Source organism: Odocoileus virginianus, unplaced genomic scaffold (assembly GCF_023699985.2).
Source record: "Odocoileus virginianus isolate 20LAN1187 ecotype Illinois unplaced genomic scaffold, Ovbor_1.2 Unplaced_Contig_2, whole genome shotgun sequence".
In the NCBI taxonomy this organism is placed as follows: domain Eukaryota; kingdom Metazoa; phylum Chordata; class Mammalia; order Artiodactyla; family Cervidae; genus Odocoileus; species Odocoileus virginianus.
In genome coordinates this window covers 5,228,792-5,250,482 of record NW_027224319.1, presented here as the reverse complement: position 1 = coordinate 5,250,482, position 21,691 = coordinate 5,228,792, and the positions used below count along the sequence as shown (strand labels likewise).

The 21,691-nt window shown below is 44.4% G+C and overlaps 1 protein-coding gene across 5 annotated transcripts in view; it reads left to right on the top strand.

Moving 5' to 3' along the window:
- CDC25A (cell division cycle 25A) overlaps positions 1 to 21,691 on the top strand; it is a 32,480-nt gene continuing 10,789 nt past the window's right edge. For 3 of the 5 annotated variants that reach the window (XR_011486260.1, XR_011486259.1, XM_020915966.2), the window contains exons 1-13: positions 4 to 676; positions 1,647 to 1,720; positions 3,904 to 3,946; positions 4,567 to 4,603; positions 5,073 to 5,174; positions 7,658 to 7,777; positions 10,027 to 10,158; positions 11,015 to 11,089; positions 12,990 to 13,166; positions 17,980 to 18,081; positions 19,898 to 19,960; positions 20,056 to 20,154; positions 21,053 to 21,183. Coding sequence is in view for 3 of the 5 variants with exons in the window: in XM_020915966.2 (XP_020771625.1) it covers positions 507 to 676; positions 1,647 to 1,720; positions 3,904 to 3,946; positions 4,567 to 4,603; positions 5,073 to 5,174; positions 7,658 to 7,777; positions 10,027 to 10,158; positions 11,015 to 11,089; positions 12,990 to 13,166; positions 17,980 to 18,081; positions 19,898 to 19,960; positions 20,056 to 20,154; positions 21,053 to 21,183 (1,325 nt within the window). In the remaining 2 variants the exon portion in view is untranslated. Of the gene's footprint in view, positions 677 to 1,646; positions 1,721 to 3,903; positions 3,947 to 4,566; positions 4,604 to 5,072; positions 5,175 to 7,657; positions 7,778 to 10,026; positions 10,159 to 11,014; positions 11,090 to 12,989; positions 13,167 to 17,979; positions 18,082 to 19,897; positions 19,961 to 20,055; positions 20,155 to 21,052; positions 21,184 to 21,691 lie in introns of all 5 variants that reach the window. The other 2 variants (XM_020915967.2, XM_020915968.2) reach the window with 2 other exon arrangements.

Genomic DNA, 21,691 nt, shown 5'->3' with positions numbered 1-21,691 from the left:
TGTTTGGCGCCAACTAGGAAAGGGGGGGCGGGGGAGCGGCAGGCCGCTGTGAGCAGCTATTACCGCGAAAGGCCACCTTGGCAGCGACGGCCCGGGAGGGAGGTGAATGTCGGCCTGGTTGTCTGCACTCCCGGGCGAGAGAGTGAAAGAAAAGTGAAGAGAGTGTGAGCCCGCGTCGTTGCTTCGCACTCTAGCCGCTCTCCCTCCCCGACGCGCCCCGTTTGTTTGGATTTAATCTTCAGGTTGCCGGCTCCCCCCGCCCGCCAGCCTCGCGGAGTGAGGGGACGCACCCGCGCCTGTGGCTGGCGCCTACCGAGTCTGGACACTCGCCCGTCCGCGCCTCTTGCCCGCGGCAGCCGCATCGCTGAACCGCGGGGTCGTGTTTGTGTTTGATCCGCGGGCGCCGGCTGCGGGGCGCGCGGCCGAGGCCAGTGCCAGCGGGGTGCGGCGGGCCCGGCGGAGGCGGAGGAAGAGGGAGCGGGATCCCTAGGAGGCCCGGCGCCGCCATGGAACTGGGCCCGGAGCCCCCGCACCGCCGCCGCCTGCTCTTCGCCTGCAGCCCCCCGTCCGCACCGCAGCCCGTCGTGAAGGCGCTGTTCGGCACGCCAGCCGCCGGGGGCCTGTCGCCTGTCACCAACCTGACGGTCACCATGGACCAGCTGCAGGGACTGGGCAGGTGAGGAGGGACCGAGGAGCGGTGCCTCAAGCGTTTGGCCTCCCAGACGGCTCTCGGGTAGATCAGGCCAGAAAACCGGCCGCGAGGGTAGCGCTTGCCTCTCTGCCGCTCGGGGGCGGCCCCACCGACGGGGGCCCGCCATGTGCACCCTCCCCCCAGGCCGAATGTTGGGCGGGAGAGGCCGTTCGGACCCTCCGGGTACGCCCGGGCCCCCCACCTTCGCCACCCCTTCTTAGATTGCCCTGTGCTCTTCTGTCCCTACCCCACGAAGCTGTTTGAAACCTGCCTCCACGGGGAAAAACAGGCCCTCCTAGTCGCTCACTTCTATCATTTGCAGAACCACCTCGTAGTTACTTTAGTTTTCTGTGAGCTCTGTTTCCTTCTCAGCCAAGGGACGTGGCATTTTCTTTCCTTGAGTTTGCAAAAATCGTCGCAATCCTTCGCCCCGAGCATATCCCTGCTGTTTCCCGCCCCCCACTCCCCGCCACCCAGCCCCATGCTTTTCTAAGACCAGGTCTTTTAACTCAGCTTTCCACTCCTAAAATTTCCCTGCACTGTTCCTTATTTTAAAAAATGCATCCCACCGTTTGGGTTTTGTCTTGTTTTGTTTTGTTTTTGTAAAGCTGCTTTCTCATCAGTCTTGGACGTTCCATTTTCTAAAGAAGCACATGTCTTTTCCAATCTCTGAAAAGCAGGAACTTGTCCTGTTCATCCCCGCTCCTAGCTCAGTACCTAGAACACATGCTTTCATTTCAGGAAATAGTCCAATAGTCATTGTCCTCCTCCTATCTACAGTGTGACCAATGCCAACCTACTCTTTTCTCATCTCCTTTTATACCTAAGTGCTAATTGTGTGTTCTCGGTGGCCAAGTGTTTTGTGGTGTGGCCTAGAAGTAATGATGGTTTATGGCAGTATGGCAATGTGCCATGTCATGGACTGTCTCCTATGAGTTACTTTTCTTGGTTTCAGTGAGTATGAACAACCCATGGAGGTGAAAAACAGCAGTCTGCAGAGAATGGGCTCCTCCGAATCAACTGATTCAGGTATCCTTTTAGTCTTTTATCATGTGTCTGCCTTATGGGGATCAGTGCTTGTTTCACCTAGAAACTCTGGTGAGTTGAGGTAGTGAACAGAAGTCTGGCATTGAGTGACAGACACCTGTTAGAACAGTACAAAGGAGCCCCTGTGGCAGTATATGAAGAGAGGAAACTCAAGAGGTGGTTTATGCTTGGTCTTAAAGATGAGTAGTAGTATGAAATTAACCATACCACTCTTGAAGTGGCATTCGGGAAATCTTATTGGTTAAAATTCTGCGTCAAGTTATTGGAAGTATAATGAAATTATTTCATTGAGCCTGCTCTGGAGAAACTGCCAGTGCATCTTATTCTAACCATAAGTTCATGTTAGCTTCCCTGGTGGCTCAGTGTTAATTCACCTGCTAGCCCAAGAGATGTGGGTTCGATCCCTGGATTGGGAAGATTCCCCTGGAGAAGGAAATGGCAATCCATTCCAATATTCTTGCCTGGAAAATCCCATGGATAAAGGACCCTGGTGGGCTGTAGAATCAGACATGGCTGTAGCAAAAGAATCAGATACTAAACAACAACAAAGTTCATGTTGGGGCGAGGTTTATTTGCACAGATGCTTTAGGGTAAAGAACTGCAAGAGCAAAAGTCTTAAAATGTAAGCTTCTTAAGAACCAGGGATAGGATTGTCATTTGTGGCAGTGTGGCAAAGAAGAGAGTCGTGCCAGAAGCAGTACCACCTAACTTCCTGTATGATTATTTAGACATGGTGGAGCAAAGGTGTGTGCTAGGCAGGCCCTGATGGCTCTGGGCCACGCTAAGCAGCATCTCCTTTATTCTGTTGCCTTTGAGTTGAGCACCTCACTTGGTGGTATCTTATTGAAGGCAATAAATACTTGCTTGCTTGTCAAAGGACATAATATTTTCCAACCCCCTGAATTATTATGTACATGACCTGACAGGATATAAGATATTTGAAATAAAAAACTATTCCAGAAAACAAATAATTGTCCTTTCCATGGTTGGAACTCACAGAAAGTTAGCCTGGATAACCTCTAACTGAATTAATCATGATTTAAGACCTTTTTTTTTTGAAGTGTAGTTGATTTACAGTGTTGTGTTAGTTTCTGGTGTACAGCAAAGTAATTTAGTTATACATATATAATTCTTTTTTATTGTAGGTTATTCCAAGATATCGAATATAGTTCCCTGTGCTATGTAGTAGACCCTTGTTGTTTATCTATTTTATATATAGTAGTAGTATTCCCCGCACTGTCCTCTTTGATAACTGTAAGTTTATTTTCTAGTCTGTGAGTCTGCTTCTGTTTTGTAAATAAGTCATGAGGTTTGGTTTAATTCTGTCTCCTCATATCCTATTATCCATGATGGTGTTTGCAAGGAGGAACACATGAGTAGATATACTATGAAAATGTTGAGACTTGTGCAAATATGACATTTTGGCAATCATGGGGATTCAGCTTCAATTCTGGCAAAAGTCCGAGCCATGAACCTTTGTTGACTGCCTTAAATAGTACTAGTAGGTTTATGTACTTATTTTAATGAATAAGTGGTGTTACAGTTTAATCACTCAGTCATGTCCAACTCTTTGCGACTCCATGGACTGCAGCATGCCAGGCCTCCCTGTCCATCACCAACTCTGGGAGTTTACTCAAACTCATGTCCATTGAGTCGGTGATGCCATCCAACCATCTCATCCTCTGTCGTCCCCTTCTCCTCCTGCCCTCAGTCTTTCCAGCATCAGGGTCTTTTCCAATGAGTCAGTTCTTCACATCAGGTGGCCAAAGTATTGGAGTTTCAGCTTCAGCATCAGTCCTTCCAGTGAATATTCAGGACTGATTTCCTTTAGGATGGACTGGTTGGATTTCCCTGCAGTTCAAGGAACTCTCAAGAGTTCTCCAACACCGCAAATCAAAAGCATCAATTCTTTTGCGCTCAGCTTTCTTTATAGTCCAATTCTTACATCCACATGTGACTACTAGAAAAACCATAGCTTTAACTAGATGGACCTTTGTTGGCAAAGTAATGTCTCTGCTTTTTAATATGCTGTCTAGGTTGGTCATAACTTTTCTTCCAAGGAGTAAGCATCTTTTCATTTCATGGCTGCAGTCACCATCTGCAGTGATTTTGGAGCCCAAAACAGTAACGTCTGAGGTGTTTTGTTTTTTTTTCCCCACACACAGGCTTCTGTCTGGATTCTCCTGGGCCCTTGGATAGTAAAGAAAAGTATGTATTCACTGCCTTTAAATGTTTGTGCTTAGAAAAATAATTTTTCGAATGAAATTCTTCATGCTATGGACTGAAGCTCTGGATTTAGTGATCCTGATTAAGACTCCTGGATCCTATAAAGTCTGATATCTTTTGAGATGAGTAGTTTGTGTCAGCAGTTTTTCAGAACTTCCCTTCCTTTATTTTAGCTGTAATTTTGGGGTTCTGTTCTAATGTCACTCAAACCCTTGCTCTGTCTCATTGTCCTAAGAGAACTTTGGTTTGTTTTTTATTTTGTTTTGCCTCACTTGTAAGGATCTCAGTTCCCCAACCAGGGATTGAACCCAACTCATGGCAGTAAAAGCCTGGAATACCAACCCCTAGAAAACCAGGGAACTCCCTAGAAGGTGTATATTTTAAGAGAAGATCCAGGCTTTTTTCACTAGAAGCCCAGTTATGGGGCTGCTTGTGAAAACAGAAGAGCTTTAGAAATCTATTATTCTGTCTTGCCTAAAACAGGAATATGTTTGATGCTCCCCTCACCCCATCAAACGGTAGTTTAGACACTATGCATCTACTGATACGAATACCACTTTCCTCGCTTGATTCTCATGATTTACTTTCTGGTCTCATTGCAGCCTTGAAAATCCCACGAGGAGAATAAATTCCCTACCTGTAAGTTAGTTCCCTTGTTTCTTTTGAGCTAATAACTATTATCTGCCCCTTAGCTACCAGTGTAACCTTGATCATAAACCTTAATTTAGACAGACTGCTTTTCCTTACTTTGTCTCATAAGTATTAAAAACATTCTACCTAAAGCAGCTTCAATAATGGTTGCCTCTTGAGGGCTTTTTCCTCCATCTTTAACTACCAGCGTTTTATCCAACCAGGAAGGGGGTTCTTTTTATGTAAATGATGTTATTTGGGGGTTGGTTTGGTACCTGGGTCCTTGCGGAGAGGGCTGTAGACCTTGTGAAGTTAGGTGTAAAGCCATAGAGTCCTAGTCACGTTAACTGGTTACCCACTGCACTGTCAGGAGCTAGGCCTCCCTAACCTACCACCACTTTTTTTTTTTTTCCTTTTACAACTGTGTTTACATTCCATTTTCATTGATGTACCCTAATTCCTTTTTTCACTTTGACAGCAGAAGCTCTTGGGTTGTAGCCCAGCTCTGAAGAGGAGCCATTCTGATTCTCTTGACCATGATGTCTTTCAGCTGATTGACCAGGATGAGAACAAGGAAAATGTGAGTGTAGCTTTAACCTACTCACCTAGGGCAGAGCTCACACCCACAAGTGGCTTATGGAGAAGTAGCAGGGCTATCTCCTGGGAGACTAAACCTTTATTTAAGTCATGATGGTTTTTGGAGTCAGAGAAATCTGGATTGGAATCCTACTGCTTGCTAGCTGTGACCTTAGCTGTTTTTTTAGGCTTCTATGTTTCTTTGAGAAATAGGAGTAGCATTCCCTTGTAGGACTATTGTTGGAATTAAGTGAGATAATGTAGATAAAGCATTTAAATAGTTCCTGGCAGGTAGGAGTTGCTCAAAAGGTGGCTTTTAGGGGGAATTACATCCAAGAACACTTTATGTGGAAGGGTCTGGGCAGGCCTTCCTTGCCTCTTTGTGCTCACCGTGGGATGAGTGAAAAGTTTAGGAAAAGGCTTCTTGACAGTGTTTTCAAGAACAAAGCCAACAAATCCCAGGGAATCTCGGTAACTGAAATGGTAGCTTAGAGGGTGAGTTGCAATTATGCAGCCAAAAGCCCAAGAACACCCTGGCCTGGGTTCTCTCAAACCTGCCGGGGCGCTGTGCAACAGGGCAGAGTTCAGTGAGTCAGCTCAGCTTTCCATGTCTGTTTACTCCCCTTCTTCATCCTCCACTACAGTGTTACAACACATACTTAGAATCTCCTGGACTTATTACTCACGGAACCTGCTGCCTCCGTGAACTTTTGTAATGATTCCTTTGGCAGCAGGATGTCCTAAGGAAGGTAAAGAAAGAACAGTTGAGTTCCTGTCTTCAGTGCTTGGGACGCTATGTCTGCCTCTGTGTAGTGTCTTTAACCAAACAATCCAAAGCTATTATTACACTGTCGCCTGGTCTCTTTCCCACATTCCCCATCCCCTTACCCCCAGCTTGGCTTCTCCCGGGGTTGCCTGCTTATGGAAACAGTGTAGGCTAAAGAGCTCTTGCTCTGGAGTTGTCCCGTCTGGGAAGCCAGACCTTAGGCACATCACTTAACCTACAGGCCTAGTTGCCTCATCTGTAAAATGGGGATGATTGGATGGATAAATGAGCTCGTGCACTGAGCTCATACTTAGTGCTGTGTGGGCAAGTAAATACTCTGATATTAGCTGTGCTTGACGAGTTCTTAAGTGGATATTTTAGGGAAGGGGAATTATGAGTGTTTCTAAACTTTTAAGTAAAATGAAATCATACAGTATGTGTTCTATCACTTTTGGCTTTTACTCATCATTATGTGAGATTCATCCATGTTATTGAATAAACTAAAAGGGTCTTTTTTCCCAGTTTTATTGAGAAATAATTGACATACATCACTATAAGTTTAAGGCATACAGCATGATGGTTTGATTTACATATATCATGAAATGATTACACTAGGTTTAGCTAACATCCATCTTCTCATATATTGATAGATACAATAGAAGAAAAAGGAAAAAGAGGAAATTGTCTCCTTGTGATGAGAACTCTTAGAATTGACTCTCTTAAACTTACTGTACAGCAGTGTTAGCTACAGTTCTGTTGCCATTAGTTTTTTTCTTCATTGCTTTTATTATGGAAAACAATAACATTAAATGTTTTCCACTTAATTGTCTCCTATTGGTAGGAAGAAGATGGAAAATATAAAGTCCTCAAGTACAAGTCTAGACTGAAAAGTTTCAACTCCTGTTCAATTATATTGAAATGAAATTGCTTTAGACTTCAGAAAAAAATTTTTTTAATTGAAATATAATTGATAGCAAGCTGTTGATTTAGTTTGTTGTTGTTGATTTTTTTTTTTTTTTTTTTTTTTTGGTTGTTGTTGTTGATTTAGTTTTTAACTCTGCCTTGTGTACCTGGCAAATACTCATGTGTTTGTTAGGAAATAAAGTGTTTGTGATAAGAGAAAAAAGTTCTATTATTAGAAGTTAGCTTTTGTCTGTGGCCATCCCACCCTTAATGCACTCGATCTCATCTGATCTCAGAAGCTAAGCAAGGTCAGACCTGGTTAGTACTTGAATTGGAGAAGTTAGCTTTTGACAGAATCTTTAAAATACCTGGTTTGTTTTTTTTTAATTAATTTTATTTTTTCTGCTGGGTCTTCGTTGCCGCATGCAGGCTTTCTAGTTGCAGTAGTTGTGGGCTTCTCTTGTTGCGGAGCACCGGCTCTAGGCTCATGGGCTTCAGTAGCTGCAGCTCGTGAGCTGTAGAGTGCAGGCTCAGTAGACGTGCCGCACGGCACAACTTTGTTGCTCCGTGGTATGTGGGATCTTCCCGGACCAGAGGACCTATGTCCCCTGCATTGGCAGGCTGGATTCTTATCCACTGCAACACCAAAGAAGTCCTGAAATTCTTAAGTTACACAGATCCAGTGAATTAGATGAGACATAGGTTTGGAGATAGGTGATCAGTACCCACTCTCTTGCCTGCCTTCCAGACCTGTAGCTGAGACCCTAGAGCTGGTTTTCACAGACAGTGGATGATGTCTCATCTATACTGTCTTGCAGGAAGTCTTTGAGTTTAAGAAGCCAATAAGACCTGCGTCTCGAGGCTGCCTACATGTTCACGGACTGGAGGAGGGTAAAGATCTCTTCACACAGAGGCAGAACTCCGCCCCAGCTCGGATGGTATGTGCTTTCATACTCCTGGGAGTTCCTGATGGGAAGATGAAAGCCTCCGCAATCTGGAGTTAAAGACCCTGCAGCAGCTCTAGCTGTCTTTACCTTGACTTTGTCTTTTGAAACTCACATGTTTTGAGACTCACACACTCGGTGTTTCTGCTGTGTCTGGAGAGCAGACAGGCAGAAGCAGGGTGAGAGGAGGTGGTGTGTTTGAAATACTGGACTCGAGGAGGGCATATTTGACCTTGTCAGTCCTGGGTCATTCTTCTGAATGTGTGGATGGTGGGATTATCCGTCCTACTGAAAACTTGCTTTCTGAGTGCTGAGAGGTACTTCCCAGAGTGATTTTGTTTGGAGCGAGCATGTGATTCCTACCAAACTTGGTTTATTAAGAACTATTAGGTATTCCAGTGAACCCATTGCCTACAAGGCTATTTTACGGTATTTGGGGCCACTTGTCCCAGGATTGTTTGTTTGTCAGAGATGGTCATTTCTTCCAGATTTCCTACTGGTGATCTCACGGACAGACAGCTGTGGACTAGAGAGGCCCAACTTGAGCAAAATGACCATGTTCGGTTTCCACGTTTTCCCAGGAACTTGTATCCTTAAATACACCTTTCCAGTCTGGCTTAGGGCCTGAGGTTCGGGTTCAGCTAGTAAAGAGGCTGCTCAGTAAACTTGAAGGTCACTTGAGGATTAATGCATTCATATCCCACCCCAAAGAGATTTACTATTATGGGAGAGAAAGAAAATCTATCTCTGGACTTTTTTACTATCTTTGAAAAGTACCTAGAAAAGAATTCATTATTAACAGTGTTTGTCTGTAGATGGTAGATTTTTGAGTGGGTTTTGTAAATTTTCTATATTGAATTTTTTTTAAGGTTTTTATAATTTATGTATTTATTTTTTACTGTGCTGGGTATTTGCTGCTGCTCAGGCTTTTCTCTAGTTTTGGACAGCTGCGGCTGTTATGGCAGTGTGGGGGCTTGTCATTGCGGTGGCTTCTCTTCTTGTGGACAGAGATCGTGTCTGTCGGTCACCTGGGCTTCAGTTGTTGTGGCATGTGGGCTCAGCAGTTCCCAGGCTCTAAAGCACAGGCTCAATAGTTGTGGCTTAGTTGCTCCCAGGCATGTGGGATCTTCCCAGATCAGGGATTGAACCTGTGTCTCCTGCATTGGTAGGTGGATTCTTTACCACTGGAATACCAGGGAAGCTCTGTAAATCATTTTATAATGGGAGTTTTACTGAAAACAACAAGATAGGATTGTCTAATGAGATATACTCTATTTTGACTCCAGGAATGGTCTCTCCTAGGGAGAGTATAATGGGCAGAAAAGCTTGGATTTTGCAGTCAAACAAGTGAGCGGTGTGATCTTGGTAACCTCTCTTAAGCATCGGTTTCCTGATTTGTTAAATAAAAATGGAAAATAGAGGATTAACTACCCTTAGTATGTTGTGAGGCTTAAATGGGACTATACATAAAAGGTTATATCCCAGTCTGAAAACAGGGCTTCCCTCATAGCTCAGTCAGTAAAGAGTCTGCCTGCAATGCAGGAGACCTGGGTTCGATTCCTGGGTCGGGAAGATCCCCTGGAGAAGGAAATGGCAACCCACTCCAGTATTCTTGCCTGGAGAATCCTCATGGACAGAGGAGCCTGGCGGGCTACAGTCTATGGGGTTGCAAGAGTCGGACACGACTTAGCAACTGAGCACACAGCAGCACACCCAGTATCTGGCCAAGTAATTCCTCAATTAAAACTGAGCAGCTGTCATTTAAATTGTGAGTCTATAAAGAACAAGGATGGGTTTTCTAGAACTTTCTAGACTTTATATCCCTCTGTCAGAACTGGAGTTACAGAAACATTTCTCTAGTCCGTTTTGTGGTCTCCATAGGGACTTGGTATCTTCTCACCCTTCCTCATTTTAGCAGATTGTCACCTGTCACTACCCTCATGCTGATCTCTGTTCACCAATAATAATCCTCAGAAAAAACAAGCCTTGCCCTTCATCGGAGGCTAGCCTCATATCACACTGTGAGGTGAATTGCTCCTGGGGAGTCTTCTTTGTGAAGGCTACTTTGCCTGACTTGACTCAGAGCTGTGTGTGGACATTAGTTCATTTATAATCTTAGGTCTTATTTTTCCTTTGATTTGTAGCTGCTAAAACGAATATGGTATATTTTCCTCATAAAAACTAGTAACCCATTCAGGGAAATCAAAGCTGATTATTAACAAGCCATGAATTCTGTCTTGTAGCTTTCCTCAAATGAAAGAGATGGCAGCGAACCAGGGAATTCCATTCCTTTTATGCCCCAGTCACCTGTGACTCCCACTTTGTCTGATGAGGATGATGGCTTCATGGATCTTCTTGATGGAGACAATTTGAAGGTATGGGGGGGGTGTGTGTTTTCCCATCCATTTTTACTAACTTCCCCTGGAAAGCCGTCATCTGAAAAAGAACAGTAATCCCCCAACTGGCTGATACTTAAATTTTAAGATTTTATTTACTTATTTGATTCATTTTTTGGCTGTATTTGTTCTCCATTGCTGCATGTGGGCTTTCTCTAGTTGTGGCGAGCTGGGACTACTCTTCTGTTGCGGTGCCGGGGCTTCTCACTGCGGGGCCTTCTCGCTGTGGAGCACGGGCTCTAGGCGCGTGGACTTCAGTAGTTGCAGCTCGTGGGCTCCAGAGCACGGGCTCTGTAGCTGTGGTCCACAGGCTCAACTGCTCCACAGCATGTGGAATCTTCTCGGGCCAGGGGTTGAACCCGGGTCCCTTGCATTGCAAGGAGGATTCTTAACCACTGGATCACCAGGGAAGCCCTGGCTGATGCTTTTATTCATCTCTTGGGAATTTATTGAGACTCTGCTCCTGGCCTGATTAAATTCTATGGAAGTGTTCCAAAGAAAACACCGTTGTGATCCTTCTTCCCCTGCAGGAGCTGACAGTCATTGTTGTTGTTGTTTTTTCTGGAAGAACCTGGAAGAATGGCGGCCACATGATATAAAGCTGAGGAGACCAGTGCCTCCTCATGGCCCCTCGGGCATTCCCTTAGCTATGCTCAGATAGCATCACTCTTACTCTCTCGACCTTAAAACATTGTGGAGAGGGGCGGCATTGACCCTTAGAAGACTTCCTATTCATGCCTTTCTGGTATTCTGCAAGAAGAAATCTAATGCATTTAAACTAATGTTGTTTCTACTGGACCTTTGGACCTTTATGACACAGTTTTTCTTTGTTTAGAATGATGAAGAGACACCGTCCTGCATGGCCAGCCTCTGGACAGCTCCCCTTGTCATGAGAAGAACTACGAACCTAGTAAGTTCCAGTGTGTCTGGAGGGAGCCACAGGAATCCAGATGGTTTCTTTTGAGATTCTGCGTTTGAGCCTATGGGCCTGTCCCTTGGCTGGTCACTAGTGTTTCCTGGTGTTAATGTATGCTGTTTTTTCAAGAGTTTTTGTTTTGTTTTAATACCCACCTACTGTGTAGACTGTAGACGTCTGTTTCCATCAGGGACACTTTCAAAGGCTGTGCATGTAGAGGGACACGTCCTCATATGTGCAAACATCCAGGGAAAGTGAGTTCTTACCATAGCACACAAGCAGTTACACACCCTTACATGTATAGACGCTGAGTACATCTTTAATCATGCCCCTGAGTTATAAATATGGAACAAATGAACTATTCCAGTCTTGAAGCCACTCACACATTATAGTAGATTAATGTGGAAAGCTTTGAGAGATTACGCCACCCCAGTAAAAATGATATGACCAAATTTACTAGGTCCTTTTGAAAGATAACATTATTAACATATACAGTGTGAGAATGCTTGGAAAATGGCTATCAGTTTTATAAGTTGGATGTAAAAACCATGAAACAGTATGTGTAGGCCCTTCACAACGGCAGAGTTTCTTTCACAAACATTGTAGACTCATAATGACCAGGGGCTGAGTTGGAACTGGGGTTTCTGCCCTTGAAGAGCTTACAAATCCTCTGAGACCTTACTGAAAGCAGTAGACCCTCCTTCCAAAAATGCTTCCAGCTCTTCTAGGTTAAAAACAAATAAACAAAACCTGTGATCTTGCTTTTCTGAACAACATCCTTTTAAAATGAACTTCAGAAAAATAAGCAGAAAACCCTTGGTCTCTGAGAGAGGCAATGTGGGGGTGACACTTGCTGCGAACTATTAGGAACATTTCAAAAGAAGAGGCAGCTTTGAAATTTACCAGCTTGAAAAGGAGTGCTTTATCGGGGAGAGGGGGTGCGGGGGGTGTGTGAAAGGACACTGAGCTGTGAACGGGCTGAGATTAGTTTAGATTGCTGAACTCAGACTGTCTCTACCGCTAATCAGGCTGGCTGCTCTCAAACCCCGAGAAATTAGTCCTTAGAACAAGGAGTACTATAGCACATCTTGCTATATTTCCTTTGGCTTTGTAAGTCTTAAATTTAAGATGCTCTGGTACAGTCCAGAAAGAAAAACAGCCAAGCAGAGAGAATGACTTCTAAACAGTTTTGAAGGCACCCCTGCCCACTGCACACTCAAACTCAACTCTATTTTATCCCCTTAACTGGCTCTAATATAGTATAATCCAGCTGCCTCATGCCTTTCTGGATTTAGGGGGGCTGTTAAAACCTCTTCGAGCTGCTCGAGCAAGTTGCAAGTAGTAAAGTAGAGGGGAAGAGGAAGGCAGACGTGTGGCCCTGGCTGGAAGGTAACCTTTTGACTCTTAGGACCCTGTGCAGAATATAGGCTTTTCAGGGCATGGGTAGTCTTACTTATTTGTATCCAGTGTCAGGTTTTGAACATGTTCAGTGAACACTAGAGTCTCAGTGTCTGCTGGGTGCCAAGGACTAGATAAATGGACAGTGTCTGTTTCCTAATTTAGGATGTGTGCTAAGTCCCTTCGGTCGTGTCCAACTCTGCAACCCTATAGACTGTAGGCCACCAGGCTCCTCTGTCCATGGGATTCTCCAGGCAAGAATACTGGAGTGGGTTGCCATGCTCTCCTCCAGAGGATCTTCCTGACCCAGAGATTGAACCCAAGTCTCTTTTGTCTCCTGCATTGGCAGACAGGTTCTTTACCACTAGCACCACCTGGGAAGCCCAATTTAGAATGGCTTGATCTTAAACCATTGCAGGAAGTCCTTGGTCTGTCCTCTTTACCATTCAAATGAGTGTATTTTAATGAAACATGGATCTCTTTTTTTTCCCCAAAGGGCAATCGCTGCAAGCTGTTTGACTCCCCTTCCGCGTCGAGTAGCTCTACCATCCGGTCAATGTTGAAAAGACCAGACCGATCACTAGAGGAGTCCCCAGGTGGAAACAGGAAGCGGAGGAAAAGCGTGGCTGGGGCCAGTCCGGAAGAGGCAGCTAGTCCAGAGAAGCCCCAGGAGGTTAGTTCTGCAGCTTCTTTTTCGCTCAAGGATATTGTATCTTTCAGTTCTAAAATGCATGTTTGGTTCTTTTTCTTTGCTGAGACTGTTTTTATTTTTCATTTGTTTCAGTCCTGTTCAGAATTGCCTGTTGAAGCATTTTTATGATGGCTACTTTAAAATCCTTGTCAGGTGGTCCCTGCATCTGCATCTGCGTCTGGTGTGGCTTTCTGTTGATTGTCTTTTCCTATCCAGGTTGAGATTTTTCCTGGTTCTTGATACGACAAGAGATTTGTATCTGTGTACTTGGGATATTATGAGGCTATGTAAGTGCTGTCTTAGTAGTGCTCCGATACTGCAGGGGAGGGGGCAGAAGTCCAGCCGCCCTTGATGTGCCACTTAGGTAGGCCAGGCCTCGTGGCTGCTGGGCAGGGGTCGGAAGTTCAAGCTCCCTTCTAGGCCTCTGCCAACACCATCCCAGTGAGGTCGATTGGGACACTTAATTACAGCTGGGCCAGGGTGGAAGTCTAAGCTCCCCACTTGCTGTTGGGTCCTGGACTAGGGCCATAACTTGTTTCCCTTGGTTGGTTTTTATGTTTTGTTTTTTGTTTTTTTTTTCTTTTTTCTTGTGTCCTGACCTATTTAGGACTACTTTAGGTTTGTCTCACAACTTTGATTATAGTGTTTTTTGTTGTCACTTAGTATTTTAGTTCTTATTTCTCTGTGATGAGAACTCAGGATTTATTCTCAACTACTTTCATATACACTATACATCCGACCTAACTATAGTCATCATGTTGTATATTACATCTCTGGTACTTGTCTCATAACTGGAAGTTGTACATTTTGACCACCTTCATCCGGCCCCCCTCCTCCATTGCTTACCTCTGGTCACCCCACAAATCTGACCCCCTTTTTTCTACGAGTTTGATTTTGTTCTGGTGGTTGTGTTAGTGGTTAGCATTAGGTGTTTTCAGTTTTTTCATTCCCCTTACACGCGATGTCATATACTTGTTTGTCTTTCTCTGTCTGACTTCAATTTCACTCAGTATAATGCCGTCAAGGTCCATCCATGTTGCTGCAAATAGCAGGATTTCCTTCTTTTTGTATGGCTGAATAATAATCCATTGTGTGTATGTGTATCCCAGCTTCCTCATCCATTCATCTGTTAGTGAACACTTTTTTCCGTGTCGTGTCTATTATAAATAATGCTGCTGTAAAGTGAGTGCAGATCTCTCTTGACATAGTGTTTTCGTTTCCTTCAAATATGTTACCAGAAGTGGTGTTGCTAGATCATATGTTCTGTTTTCGACTTTTTAAGGAACGTCCATACTGTTTTCCATTGAAGCCATCCCAAACTTTATAGCCCCACAAATACTGTACAAGTGTTCCCTTGTCTTCACATCCTTATCAACATTATTTCTTGTCTTTTGTGTTTTTTTTTGGCCACTCCATGCGCTTAGGGGATCTTAGTTTCCTTGCCAGGGATTGAACTCAGGCCCTAGGCAGTAAAAGTGTGGAGTCCTAATTGGACCACCAGGGAATTGCTCTTGTCTTTTTTTTTTTTTTTCTTTTTTTTTAAGTGATTCATTTTATAATCTGATTTTTTTTTTCTTGTTTGGCTGTGCTAAGTCTTCGTTGCTGCTTAGACTTTTCTAGTTGCGGTGAGCAGGGGCTATTCTACAGTTGTGCGTGGACACCACTTCACGGTGGCTTCTCTTGTTGCAGAGAACAGGCTCTAGGGCACTCGGGCTTCAATAGGTGCAGCATGTGGGCTTGTTGTAGCCACACGTTCCGGGAAACAAACTCACTCAGAAGGACAGTGCAGATAGTGGAGTGCAGTTTATTACACTGGCGGGCCCAAGGCAGAGTCTCCTCTTAGCCAAGGACCCCAACCAGTTTTTGTGAAAACCTTATATACCCTAAGCATACGTGCCCAAACCCACCTCCCCAAATTCCCTGAAACTAGTCTGAACAAAGGAAAAAGAAAGATACAATCAAAGTCAACCCGTGATTCATATGCCTTAAACCTAGGTAGTTAACAGTGGACAATTATCAATAGGCTTGTGGTCATTCCCCAGTAAGCATAATAGAATGTATGATTCTATTCGGTTACACAGACTATTAGGGTGTTCTTTTAGGTGATGGAGCACCCTGGCACTCTTCCTTCTGGGGGCCTGGTTTTCCAGTTGGTGTGTCGTTTCCATAGATACTGGGCATAGAGCTCAAAGTCCACAGTCCAGCCCAAGATGGAGTCCTGCTTTCAAGGCTGTTTCCTCCTTCGGGCTCAGTAGTTGCAGCTTCCGGGCTCTAGAGCACAGGCTCAGTAGTTGTGGCACACAGGCTTAGTTGCTCCAAGGCATGTGAGATCTTCCCGGATTGGGGATCACACCCATGTTGCCTGCATTGACAGGCGGATTCTTACCACTGAGCCACCAGAGAAGCCCCATTTTGCCTTTTTGATGGTAGTCTTTCTTTTTTTATTATTACTATTTTTTTTTTCATTTATTTTTATTAGTTGGAGGCTAATTACTTTACAATATTGTAGTGGTTTTTGTCATACATTGACATGAATTAGCCATGGATTTACATGTATTCCCCATCCCAGTCCCCCCTCCCACCTCCCTCTCGACCCGATCCCTTTGGCTCTTCCCAGTGCACCAGGTCCGAGCACTTGTCTCATGCATCCAACCTGGGCTGGTGATCTGTTTCACCCTAGATAATACACATGTTTCGATGCTGTTCTCTTGAAACATCCCACCCTCACCTTCTCCCACAGAGTCCAAAAGTCTGTTCTATACATCTGTGTCTCTTTTTCTGTTTTGCATATAGGGTTATCGTTACCATCTTTCCAAATTCCATATATATGTGTTAGTATACTGTATTGGTCTTTATCTTTCTGGCTTACTTCACTCTATATAATGGGCTCCAGTTTCATCCATCTCATTAGAACTGATTCAAATGAATTCTTTTTAATGGCTGAGTAATATTCCATGGTGGATGATAGTCTTTCTTATAGACATGAGGTGATATCTCATTGTAGTCTGGATATTGATCGTCTTTTCATGTACCTGTTGGCCACTTGTGTACCTTTGGGAAAATGTCTATTCGGGTCCTTTTCTGTTCTTAAAACTGGATTATTTGGGAGGTTTTCTGGTTTTTTGGGGGGTGGTTATTAAGTTGTATGGATTCCTTACATTTTGGATATTAACCTCTTATCAGATAATGTGGTTTGCAGATATTTTTTCCAGTTCTGTAAGTTGTCTTTTCATTTTGTTGATCATTTCTTTTAATACGTAGAAGCTGTACTTTAGGATGTACCTTAGGTATCAGATCCAAAAAAATCATTGCCTAAGACCCACATCAAGGAACTTTTTTCCTGTGTTTTCTTCTAGGAGTTTAACAGTTTTCCTGTCTCAAATTTAAATCTTTACTCCATCTTGAGTTATTTATTGTGAATAAAGTAAGATGGGGGGCCTAGTTTCATTCTTTCACATGTGAATATTGCATTCGCCTGGCACCATTTACTGAAAAGACTTATCTTCTCTTCATCAAGCATTCTAGTTTCTAGTTGATGGTATCTGTGCTGTTTCTCTTGTGAACATGCACTTTCATTTTTCCTGTGGGCTCTCTGTGTCCTAGGCTAGGTATGTGTTTAGCTTTAGTAGACATTGCCACATAACATTCCAAAATGTTTGTCCAGTCAACCCTCTATATCGGGTCTCCACATCCATGGATTCAACTAACTTTGGAACCCATGGCTACTAAGCACTACTGAGCACCAACTGCACTATGTGCCATTTAATATAAGCATCCTTGGGCATCCTGAAACCAGTTTCAGGGATACCAAGGGCCAGCTGTACTCACAACAGTGTGAGAGTTCAGTTCTTCCACATCCTTACCAGTATCCGGTGTTGTTCATCCCTTTTACCCATTCTGGGGCATGTGTAGCATGGGCATGTGCATGCTCAAGTTGTGTCCGGCTCTCTTTGACCCTTTGACTGTAACCCACCAGCCCCATTGGATTTTCCAGGCAAGAATACTGGAGTGGGTTCCCATTTCCTCCTTCGAGGGATCTTCTTAACCCAGGGATTGAACCTACGTCTCCTTTGTCTCCTGTATTACAGGCAGATTCTTTACCACTTGAGCCATCAAAGGGAAGCCTGTGTAGTATCTCATTTTGCATTTCTCTGATAGTCATTTTTCTAGATTTTCCTATTACCCAACCACCTTTCTAGCCTATTTGGGTTATCTCTTACTTGTGAGAATGCTTTATATATTCAGAAATGAATCTTTTATTGAGATGAATTATTTATCTGCCCACTCTGACTTGCCGGTTCTTACCTCATCTTGTTGTTTTGATTAACAGAATTTGTTGCTTTCTTTAAAACATGTTTTAATTTACCAGTCTTTTTATGTTTAGTGCTTTTTGTGTACTGTTTAAGATATCCTGACTTCCCCACGATTAGCCCTTTTGACATGCTCTTTGAAATATGAGCGCTTCCTTGCTATTGATGACAAGGTAACCAGGTTTATCTTGGACATTTCTTGTCCCAGCCTGGATTCAGTCAGAAAGCTCTGGCTTCAGTCAACACCTGTTACGGTATGTGTGAGATGTGGAGTGGTGGCCCTGACCTCTGTGTTCAGCGGTCAACTGTAGTGTTTAGGGAACACATTGACAAAGGGGTACCTACTGCACCCCTGCAGCGTCTCAGTGAGTAGAGCTGAGAAATAATTTTTATAGACTTAAAACTAATTTTAATCTTTCATTTTTAAAAAGGAAAAAGCCTTTATTCTGAAGCCTGGTCTCATTCTCAACCTTTGGTTATTACAGATTCTACATCATCAGTCTTTATCCCTAGCATCTTCCCCAAAAGGGACCATTGAGAACATTTTGGATAATGACCCACGGGACCTTATAGGAGACTTCTCCAAGGTAACTGCAAGCAGAACTACAGTGTGATGCAGGATGGGGGAGGTACCTAACACCGCCTCCAGCCTTCCGCCCCTGAAGTGGCTGCTGGAGTATGCAGCCTCCCCTCCAACCCCCACTGAGGGGACACAGTTTGAAATTTTTTAAAAATAAGGAAACAAATTCATAATCAGGTGTATCTCCATTTCTTGGGGACTATAGACCTTACTAGTGCTGATCGGAGGTTTCAAGTAGGGAGCCAGCCGCCTGGACACCAACCCAAAGACCAGTGTCTCTGGGAACTGTGTGATTATAAAAGCAGTGCTGCAGAAGAGTGTAAAGAAGCAGAAATGAACCTCTAGCCTTACTGTATATAAGTCTGTATGTCAAAAGGTCATCTTAGGGGACTTCCCTAGCGGTCCAGCAGCTGAGATTCCGTGCTCCCAATGCAGGGGCCTGGGTCCAATCCCTGGTCAGGGAACTAGATCACACACACCACAACAAAAAAATTCTGCATGCCAAAGATTGAAGATTCTATGTGCTGAAACTAAGAGTCAGTGCAGCCAAGTTAATTAATTAATTAATTTTTAAAAAAGAAAGTCATCTTAGAATGTCCCAGATGGAGACTAAATTTCTCCCTTGTCCAGAGGAGCATGGTCCTTGTGGGAAAATGCCCCCAGGGGAAGGTCTGCTGATGGCCTGGTTCAGATTAGCCACCTTTGTGCTCTGGTGAAATGTGACACCTTCCTATATCAGTAGTAACTTGTTTAGCCATGTGTAACTTGAAGGTCCCCAGACCAGTCTTTTATATATTAATGTAGCTCACATTTACTGAAACACTTCCTATGTGTAAGGCAAAGATTCCAAAACAAGACACAGATCCTTCCCTCACGACACTTAACATGTGGTAAGACATCATGCCACGTGGACGTGTACCACCCGGTAACTGAAGTAAACATCAATGTGAGCATTAGACAAGAAATAAGAGAGTTATGTCAGCTAGGCGGTTGGGGAGGCTCTGGGCCTGGGCTAGACATTTCAACCAGGTGGGAGAGAGAAGTGGGTTAAAAACAGAAGACAGGACTTCTCTAGGGGTCCAGCGGATAAGACTCTGCACTTCCAACACTAGGGACCTGGGTTCAATCCCTGGGTTCAATCTGAGAGCTAAGGTCCCACATGCCAGCATGGCCAAAAAAAATAGAAGACAGTTCTAGTCTGAAGGGAAGAGCAGGCCAAGACCTGGGTGTGGTGTGTCCTTGCTGGTAAAAGCTTGCGTCTGAATTGAAGCTATTGGTTGTCACAATGGCCCACACGTGACCACAGGGTTGGGTGAGCACTCGACTCTGCCAGTCACCCTCGTAATTGCTGGTGTGCCCATCCTCCCCCCTCCAGGCTGGGTGGGTCTCACTTGTTCCACCTCCAGTGTCTCCTCCAGCGCCGTGCTGCAGAAGTCAGGTGCTCAGTAAACAGTGAAGTCATTCCTCACTGTGTCCTTTTTAAGTGCTGAGCACAGTCTGGCTGCTGACATGAGGGTTCCTGACAAAAGCAGGCGGTAAATCTGAGGTTTCTAGATTCAGATCTGGCTTGCTTACTGGCTAACCTTGGACAAGGGACCTAGTTTTGACATCTACAAATGGGGATAATGGACCTCATAGGGCCATACGAATATTCAATCTCAGGATATTAATGAAGTGCTTACACAAATAACCAGCATGTTCTATTAGATTCATGTTTTTTTTTTGTTTTTTTTTTTAAGCTGCCTTTTACCAAGAAGGCAAGCAATATAAATTTTGCCTTTATAAGCTTTCAGATTTGCTAAATATTTCTTTCTCTTATTAAGGGTTACCTCTTTCATACCGTTGCTGGAAAGCATCAGGATTTAAAATACATCTCTCCAGAAATTGTAAGTTATCCTTCGGGGACCTGCCACCCATGTGATACTGGGATCTAGTCATTCCTGGCAGCCAGAGTTGACTCTCCTTGGCTCTCTCTCCACAGATCGCATCTGTTTTGAATGGCAAGTTTGCCAACCTCATTAAAGAGTTTGTCATCATCGACTGCCGATACCCATATGAATATGAGGGAGGCCACATCAAGGTATAGATTCCTGAGGCTTGTGAGTAAGCCCTGCTACTGTGGGAGGCATTGCAGGAGCCCTATAGACAGTATCTGTTATTTATTTTTATTTTAAAGGAGGGGATGATACCTGGCTGCTTATTATAATGCTCACATGCTGCTTATGAGAACTGTAAATAGAGGCAGCGGGTGTGAAAGGCATTTGATTCCTGGTCACTGAAAGAATGTCCACTGGTGTGCACTGATTGTACAGCAAACTGCTTCCTGTTTTGTCCCCCATGCCATCACCATCAGGGGCATTTCAGGGTGGTATCCACTGACTTCTAAGCCATGCCTGAACATGAAGCCGTGAGGAGAAGCCCGTCTCTGGCCACATGGGCCAGGCCTAGTGATGTCTCTTACATTTATAGTTGAGTTAAACTGTCTGGTGAAGTGGGTGTTGGAGCAGTTCATGTGTAACTTTCCCAGGAAGAAAGCAATTGGATTGAAATACATTATGTGCCTGTGTGAAGTTGCTTCATTGTGTCTGACTCTGTGACCTGTGCATGGGGGGAGCCGAGCCCGCCAGGCTTCTCTGTCCATGGAATTCTCCAGGCAAGAATACTGGAGGGGGTTGCCATGCCCTCCTCCAGAGGATCTTCCCAACCCAGGGATCGAACCCGTGTCTCTTATGTCTCCTGCATTGGCAGGTGGGTTCTTTACTACTAGTGCCACCTGGGAAGCCCATTAAAATACACTAAGAGGTAATTTAAAGACCGTGTTCGAGTCTGCCACTCTCTTAAGGCAGTGAAAGTCCCTACATTGACAAATACCTCTCACAGCAGACAGTCATAACAGAATCTTAAGGTACCCACGTGAAGACCAGTCTCCAAGAATCATTACCGCCAGCATGAGAGCTAAGCCTCTGGTGTTTTCACAGGGTGCAGTGAACTTGCACATGGAAGAGGAGGTTGAGGAGTTCTTACTCAAGAAGCCCATTGTACCTGCGGATGGCAAACGTGTTATCGTGGTGTTCCACTGCGAGTTTTCTTCTGAGCGAGGCCCTCGCATGTGAGTGGGCTAAGTATCGTTCATGTGTAACAGATGTTCTCTTAAATTCTTACCTATTGAGCAGTCAGTTGATTTCATGAACAGCTTCCGAGAGTGTAGTGTTAGGCTCGACCTAATGGTTTCACCACAGCCTTTAAGGCCTTTGAAGGGTTCTGTGGCCTCCCCAGTCCAGCATATTACACTGGTGTTCCCTCTGCAACATGCCCCAGGGATCGGGCATCTGCTTCATCACCCCGACTCCTGAGTGAGTCCTGGCCACTTCTGGGCTCGGCCCATAGTTCAGCCTGCCTTTATATTGAATTAAACTCTGAAAAAAAAAAAACTCTGGCTCTCAGTTCCCCCACCGCCCCTAGTTCTGCTTATGGGGCTGCTGTTTGCAGGTAACATCCTTCATGGACAGTCTGGTGACTCCTTATGCAAATGCAAGAAAAGTCTGATGTCCTGTCAGCAAAACTAACATGATGCTTTCAAACACTTGTCGAATCCATGTTCGCAAAGAAGGGGATTA